This window comes from Orycteropus afer, unplaced genomic scaffold (assembly GCF_000298275.1).
Source record: "Orycteropus afer afer isolate SDZICR_OR568_19922 unplaced genomic scaffold, OryAfe1.0 scaffold00169, whole genome shotgun sequence".
Classification (NCBI taxonomy): Eukaryota; Metazoa; Chordata; class Mammalia; order Tubulidentata; family Orycteropodidae; genus Orycteropus; species Orycteropus afer.
In genome coordinates, this window is record NW_006921756.1 from 3,374,248 (window position 1) to 3,382,647 (window position 8,400).

Sequence of the window (8,400 nt, forward strand, 5' to 3'; positions counted from 1 at the left end):
TGGAGGCTTTTCCTGACTCTTGCAGATGCAAGGGCTGATGAGCTCAAGGTTGGCAGGCAGTATACCAGCTCTTGACTCCAACAAATGACAAACCCAAGATCTCCAGGCCAAATGGTGGATTGTTTGCTCACAGAGAGTTGTAGGCAGCACAACAGGATCCTGAACCACAGAAGAGTGTCTTTTTTTCCAGGATGGTCACAAATATATTGGAAGCAGGCCACACCCCTAGGGAAACTCCCTTGCAACAGATTGGCTGCTCAAAACATATACATCTGATCTCTTTATGGGAATAACCCACATCACAACTGCTTAAACCACTCAGAATTGTGGTCCAGCCAAATTGACACACAACTCCAACTATCACACTCTCTTACCTCAGAAATGAAAATAATATCACTAGCAGTAGTGTCTTCTGTCCTCATGGACTGGGTAGCCAAGGAGTCAATTGGGAAACCCAGACAGGATCAGCAAGTATAGAGTGATGCTGGTAGTCATTAGCCACATATGGTTACTGAGCACTTGAAATGTGGCTGGTGGGAATTGAGATATGCTATAAGTGTGAAATACACAGTAGAGTTTGAAAGTGTAGTATGGAAAAGTAATGTAAAATATTTTATTATTGTTAAACATATATTGATTACATGTTGCAATGATAATATTTTGGATATATTGAGTTAAATAAATTACTGAAATTAGTTTCACTTGTTTCAAAACATAGTCATGAGAGGATTTTAAATTACATACATGGCTTACATTATATTTCTAATGAACAGCACTGAGTAGTAGCTTAAGAAATGTGTTAATGGTGTTTGTGGGATTTGTGAGGGTTGCCTTCTCATTTCAGGTCTTTGACCCCTCAAGGTTCTCTCCAGAGAATTCTGATCAGAGACACTCTCATGCCTTCTTACCATTCTCAGCTGGTCCAAGGTAAGTACAATTTGAAATTGTTGAAAATACACAAAAATCTTTACTTGGGAACAACACGCTCCCTTTAGACTCTCAGCTCTGTAAATTCTTCCATGTAAGCTCACCTTCTCACTTGATCGTGAAATAGATCTTGGTCCCTATATGAACTCTAAAAAATACTAGTTAGTTGCTATTCTCTGTCATATCCTACATAACTGTCCCTCAGATAGCTATCCCATAATGCAAGTTGTTGGTTGCTTTTTGCCTAATGCAGAAGCAATAATCTATAAGTACATCCAAGTACCCCTTTATTACAGGAAAAGGATCACATTGGAGTATCCTCGGTAACATTCTTGCAGGGAATGATGTAAGTCCAAAGTCCAAACATCTCAATGGCATTTTGTATAAAAATGTTGTTTTGCCATGTACATTAGACCTTTTTCTAGTTAGCAAGGCTTCAAAGGTGAATGACTTTAAAGACTGAAAAGAAATACCATTTTGTCAATTATCGCTTTCTTTCTGTCTATGTCTGCAGGGACTGCATCGGACAGCAGTTTGCCATGATTCAGCTAAAGGTGGCTGTGGCCTTGATTCTGCTCCACTTTGAGGTGACTCCAGATCCCACCAGACCTCCCATCTTATCACCTCAAATTGTCCTCAAATCTAAGAATGGGATCCACTTGTGTCTGAAGAAAATAACCTAATGGTAGATTTCATAGTACAATAATTAAATATATTTTGTCGTAATCTAAATTACAGCTAATAATTTAAGCAAATGGAGAAGAATCCAAGTGTGGTGAGAGGGGCAGGAATAGGTGAAGTAGAGTAGTCTCTGTGGAGCTGAAGATAATCCGAAACATTTTTAGGTGATGTGGGGAGTCACCTAGATCTATTTCTGCATGACTTTGGGAGATGTTCAGATCTTTTCTGTTTGATCTGAGTATAATTAATGCTATATACCAAATACATTGTTAGATGACTTCCATATGTTTTCTATAATACAGTTTTCAGTATTATACAAGTAATATGTGAATATGTGCTTATTTGTAAAAAAAAAAAAAATACTAGAAAAGCATGTAGAATAAAAAGTAAATATCCCACTTTACATAGCCTGTACCCTCTTCCCTGACCAATCCCACTATCTTTCCTAAAGATTCAGTAGTTTGGTATGGGTTCTTTCACATTTTTTCCTGTATGTTTTATATGCATGTATTCTTCTAGATGGGATCATGTACATATTATCCTTGCTTTTTTCTTAATAAATGTCTTCCTCTTTCCTTTTCATGGCTTCATAATATTCTGTAATATGAATGCAGTAAGTTACTTAAATATTTTCCTCCTATTATTATGAGTATTTGAACTTTTTCTAGTTTTTAAACTTGCTTATTGGTCATTTATGCTTATCTTTGTTTTGTTCTCTGTGATTTGTCTGTACATCATTGATGTTTATTTTTCCATGGGGTTGTATTTTTCTTAATTTGTATGAGTTCTTTATATATTTTAGATAACAATCCTTTGGATTTCATTTTTCTTTATAATTTTCCTACTTCTTATATTTAAAAAAAAAACTATATTAAAGTTGTCTTTTGCCATGCAGAACTTTTTAATTTTCATGAAATGAAACATATAAACTTTTCTTTATGTCTTCTGAGTTTTGGCTCTTGAATAAGAAAGCCATCATTTGTACTATTACAATGATATTCTACATATTTTCCTGATGCTAACAATTTTCGTGGAGCCTGAACAAGACATTTTTAATGATTTCCAGACTCTTCATTCATTTAATATTTAATTGCCTGGAACATGTCAGACACAGAGCCCCAGTGGTGCAATGGTTAAGTGCTTGGCTGTTAACCAAAAGGTCAGCAGTTTTACCCCATCAGCTGCTCCATGGGTGAAATGACCTGGAAATCTTCTTTGGTATATATAAGCTTAGGAAACCTTATGGGATAGGTCAACTCTGTCATGTAGGGTCACTATGAGTCAGAATCAACTCAACAGCACACAACAACAGTTGTTAGATACTGTGATAAGCATTAGGGATACAGTAAGTTAATAAGCATGGTCCCTGCCTTCATGAAACTTACATTCTAAAGGGGAATGTGACTAACAAACAGATATTTACAAATTTAAAGAAACAAATAGACTGAGCTAGATAGTTACAGGGAAACTTATTCTTGATTGGGTTGTCTGGAAATTCCTTTTTAAGAAGGTGGCAAATAAATTGAGATCCAAAAGATGAAAGGGAGTCAACCATGCAAAGAGCTTTCCAGACAGAGGAAACATTTGTGCAAAGGCCCTGAGATGGAAAACAATTTGGCATATCTTGGTCAGAGTTTTTCAAGGGTAATGAGAAAAAGGGAGAGTGGAATGAAATGGAGCCAGATCATCCACAGCCTTGTAAACACAGTCAAAAGTTTAGATTTGTTTTTAGGTCAGGAGACCTTTCACTAGAGAAAGGGTGTGAAGTTTTGGAATCTGTTACATGGAGAATAAATAGATTAGAGGTGGACAGGAGTGGAAACAAGAAGACAGAAGATCAGTTGAGAAACTATTGCAATAGGACAGATAAAAGATGACAGTGGCTTTCCAATAATGATAGCCATGGAGTTGAAAGGATTTGAATGGATGTGAATTTTACTTTAGATTACATAGGACTTGTTAATCAGTTGGAAATAGGTAGGGGAGTAAGTGAAGGAGGCAGAATTCAAGCTTTATGAAGACTGACCAAAACTACCCCATATAATCATAGAAACACTTTCAATAATACTTGTGACCATTTGACTGCCACTGTCAGTACTTTGTCTTACTGGACATTTTGAACATCCTCCTTAAAGCTGGTTGACAACATCCTCCTTAAAGTATGATGCCTGGAAATGAACAAAACAATCCAGGATATTGGTATAAGCCTATTTTTTCTGGCATACAAATATGGACATCAGTGACATTTGATTAAACCAGAATGCATCTTTATGAAGCATTCTAAGAAACAGCGAGCAGTTGAAAACAGCTGCAGAAGATAAAGGTCTCCAATAGTCTCTCCCATCTCAAAAAAAGCTTATGACAGGCCTCAGGATTGCAAAATTCAAATAGAATACAATGTGAATGAGTATCACCCTATCTTAGTTCTCTAGTGCTGCTATAACAGAAATAACACAAGTAGATGGATTTAACAAACAGAACTTTATTCTTCACAGTTTAGGAGGCTAGAAGTCCAAATTCAGGACACCAGCTCTAGAGAAAGGCTTTCTCTTTCGGCTTTTGGGGAAGATCCTTGACTCCTTTCAACATCTGTGGGACCAGCATTCCTTGGAGATCTCTGTGTGTCTTGTCATCAATCTTCCCCTGGCTCTATGAGGTTTTCAGTGCAGGTACCTAGGTCTAAAGGACACACTCCATTCCCAGCTCTTCTTTCTTTGTGGTACTGGGTCCCTCCTCCTGTGCTCTTTTATCTCTCCTTTTATATCATATAAGATAACAGGTGTTGCAGGCCACACTCCAGGGAAATTCCCTGTACATCAGATCAGGGATATGACTTGAGTAAGATTGTTGCATTCCACCCTAATTCCCTTACAATTGATTGGCTGATTACATCAGATCACATCGTGGAGGATGATTACACCATTACATACCTCTCAAATTACATCATCACAGAACTGTCAAGCCACTGAGAACTATGGCCTAGCCAAGTTGACACATATCTTTGGAGAACACAATTCAATCTGTGACATTCCACCCTTTGATCCCTCTCTTGGTTCTCTAATGCTGCTATAACAGAAATACCACAAGTGGATGACTTTAACAAACAGTAATTTATTCTCTTACAGTTTAGGAGGCTAGAAGTCTGATTTCAAAGTGCCAGCTCTAGGGGTTGGGTAAAGATCCCTCAATCTTGGGCTTCAGGTCTGCCTCCTGTTGCACGTCCATTAGAGCTGGAGGCTTTTTCTGACTCATACAGCTTCTGGCTACTGAGGCTGACAAACCCAAGATCAACAGGTAACAAAATGGGACAATCTCAAGATCAGCATGCAACACAGCAGACCACTGGCTCAAATCCAGGAACAATCCCAACATTATCAGGCAAGACAGTAGACCAAGACTCAGCCAAATGCGGGATCCAGATGTGCCAAAAGCTGAGACCTTTCTTAAAGCTTCTCCTTATATACTGGAAGCAGGCCACACCCTGAAGGCAACACCTTACTGCTCACAGCAGATGCCACCATGGAGGTGATTACAGTCTCATCATAGGGAATAACTACATCCAGCTGCCCAGCCACTCAAAACCACAGCCCATTCAAGTTAACACACAACCTAAATTACCACAACCCCTCAAAATTCATGTCCTTGCCACATGTAAAGCATTTTCACTCCTTCATATCATCCCCAAACTCTTAAATCAACTACAAGTCCACATTCCTTCCTGGGGCAAAATTCTTCTTCACCTGTGAATCTAGAATACAAATTACCTGTTTCCAAAGTACAATGGTGGAACAGGCACAAGGTAGACATTTCCATCACAAATGGAAGAAAATTGGAGGGAAAGAAGGGACAATGGGCACCAAACAAGTCCAAAACCCAGCAGAACAATTTACATTAGCTTTCATGGCTTGAGAATAATGTCTGTTCTCTGAGACCATGTAGGAAGTGGATCTGCCCTCTACAATATGGGTGTTGGGCATGATCTCTGGATTCTGGATGGAGGCACCTCAGTCCTGAGGTTCAGCTCCACCTTCCAGGCCCACTGGGATGACAACTCTACTTTCTCTGCATTGGACAGCCCCATTCTCCTAATCTAACTGAGTGGCAATCCCACTTCCTCAGCCTTGGCAGGCCCCATTTTCTGTCCCGTGTGCACAGCAGCCCTGCCCCCTCAACTTTGGACAGCAGATCATGCCCCATCCCCCAGCATGTGAATAGCAGCTCCGTACTGGAACCAAGTTAATGGAGATCTGACTCTGAAACCAAGGAAGCTGTCGCCCCACCTTTTGAAGTCTAGCGAGCCGTGATTCCACAGTTTGAAACCGTGGAGGTCATGGCCCTATCCTGTGAGACCAAGAAAGCTCTGCTTTCTTTGTTCCTTGTCTCTTCAGTGCCTGCTTCACGGTTGCTTGGCCTCTTAGCCCCTCAGACCCTCAGGGCTCTTGAACTGGTCTGGCCTCTGCCTTGTGCAAATGTTACAAAACTCTTTAGCTTTATTGATGAATGCCTGGAGGGACTTCATTCTACCAATAAACCTTGGCCCAGAGGCTCTCAGCTCTCTTGCTCACGGGTCAGCAAGCCTACCTCTGCTAACAAGTGTCTGGAGGTAACCCACTCTACCAGGAAGCCTCCTGCCTGAAGGTTGTTGCTCTACGGGTTGGCTCCCATGCTGTTTTGCACCAGCATCCTGTTTTTGTTGCTGCTGCTTCTCACTGTCTATGCTGTCTCCAGTGTTACAGCTGTCTTCATTTCACTCTGAGCCCTCACTAGAATTAACTTTGAGATCCGTAATTCCACCAACAGTCTCTTCAAGGAAATCTAGGCTTTACTGTGAAACACCTTAAAACTCATCCAATCTCTACCCATAGCCAATTCCAAAACTTCATCCACATTTTAGGTATCTGCTAGAGCAGCACCCTGCTCTTGGTACTAAATTCTATCTCAGTTATCTAGTGCTGCTATAACAGAAATTCTACAAGTGGGAGAGAAATTTATTCTCTCACAGTTTAGGAGGCTAGACTTCTGAATTTAGTGCTGGCTCCTGGGGAAAGTTTTCTTTCTATTGGCTCTCAGGGAAGGCCTTTCAACATCTGTGGACCCAGTATTCCTGGTAGCTCTCCATAAATCTTGGCATCAGCCTTACCCTGGGTGTAGGAGGTTCTCAGTGCAGGGACCCTGAGTCCAAAGGATGCACTCTGCACCTGGCTCTTCTTTCTTGGTATAATGGGTCCTTCCTCCTGTGCTCACTTTTCTCTACTTTTATCTCTTGTGAGATCAAGTTAATGCAAGATATACCCCAGGAAAACCCCTGTTACATTAGATCAGGGCTGTGTCGTGACTAGAGTGTTGCATCCCACCTTAATCATATTACAACTGATTGGCTGATCACATCAAATCACATGGGGTGTGTGTGGGGGGGTGCTTACATCATTACATAACTGCCAAATCACTGAGAATCATGGCCCAGCCAAGTTGATACATATTTTTGAGGGACACAATTCAATCCATGACACACCCCTTGAATGGTGCAATAACACTTCCCTAGAAATCCTTTCTAAAATATCTAATGAAACTGATCTTTCCCACCTCCATTTACATACAAATTACTGTTCTAGTCACTAGATATTGCCCTAAGGCCTTCATCCCTGAGGTGTGCTCTGAGATGCTCACCTCTTGGAAACATGTACTGAGCCACCCATGCTCACTCTTTCTCATATGGAACCAGTGACATTTGTTTGTGAAATGTAGAGCTATATCTGCCTAACTAAATCTAACTATAGACTGGCCTCACCTGTAGTCCTGGGTTGACCACTATTCCCTCTGCCTGGCACAACGCCTGCCATATAATGGGCACTCGGTACACGTTTGTTTAATGAACAAATGAATTCTTGGGTGGATGAATTAACAAATGAACCAGAACCACAATTAACCTTTATCCCTAGTCATTATATTGACTCCTAACCAAAGAACAGGAGCTCTAGTAGCATAGTGCCTAAGGCACTTGACTGCTAACCAGAAGGCTGGTGGTTCAAACCCACCAGCCACTCCTCGGAAGGAAGATTGGGCAATCTACTTCCATAGTGATACTGCCTCGGCAACCCAAGGAGGGGTCTCTATGAGTCCGGTCCGACTTGACGGCACATAACAACAGCAACCAAACAACAGTTGTTTATGATCTGAGAAAACAGACATTTCAGTTCTGATTCACAGATCCATGACATCAGTCTCATTTGGAACTTGTGACTTGGTTCTAGATCATCCCCACTGCTAGGGACACAGTTCAGTATTTGTTTATTCTTTACTCATCACATATTTACAGAGCACCCTCTAAGTGCCAACCACTGTTCTATCCAATATAACAATGAATAGACTGACAAAGATTCTGATCTTACAGAGCTTATATTCTAGAAGGGACAGAAAAAATAAAAATGTAAAGGAAAATCAATACATTAGTTAAGTTTATGCAGCCATTTATAACTGATAAAACCCCAAATGTGGTAGCATAACACAACACAGTAAGAGACTTTATTTTCCACTCATGTATCTATTCATACACAGGAGTTCAATACACAACAGTTTCTAGTCAAATGGTAGACTTCCACGTGGAGACTATTGGACCCAGGCTCCTTTCATCTTGAGACTGCTATTCCGGTGAGTTTTGGAGTTCTCCATATCTAGCAAGGAGTCAGAAAAAGAATGTGGAGAAAACATACCTGCTTCTTAATTTTCTTGGCTCACACTTTCCAAACATATTTTACTGCTGGGAGAAAATCATGTGGATAGGAACAGAACTGA

At 40.5% G+C, this 8,400-nt stretch overlaps 1 protein-coding gene across 1 annotated transcript in view; it reads left to right on the forward strand.

Moving 5' to 3' along the window:
• The window catches only part of LOC103201935 (cytochrome P450 4X1), a 111,973-nt gene extending 110,363 nt beyond the window's left edge, over positions 1–1,610 (forward strand). The window contains exons 11-12 of the mRNA XM_007946704.1: positions 845–927; positions 1,442–1,610. Coding sequence (XP_007944895.1) covers positions 845–927; positions 1,442–1,610 — 252 coding nt within the window. The remainder of the gene's footprint in view (positions 1–844; positions 928–1,441) is intronic.
• The last annotated feature ends 6,790 nt before the right edge of the window (positions 1,611–8,400 follow it).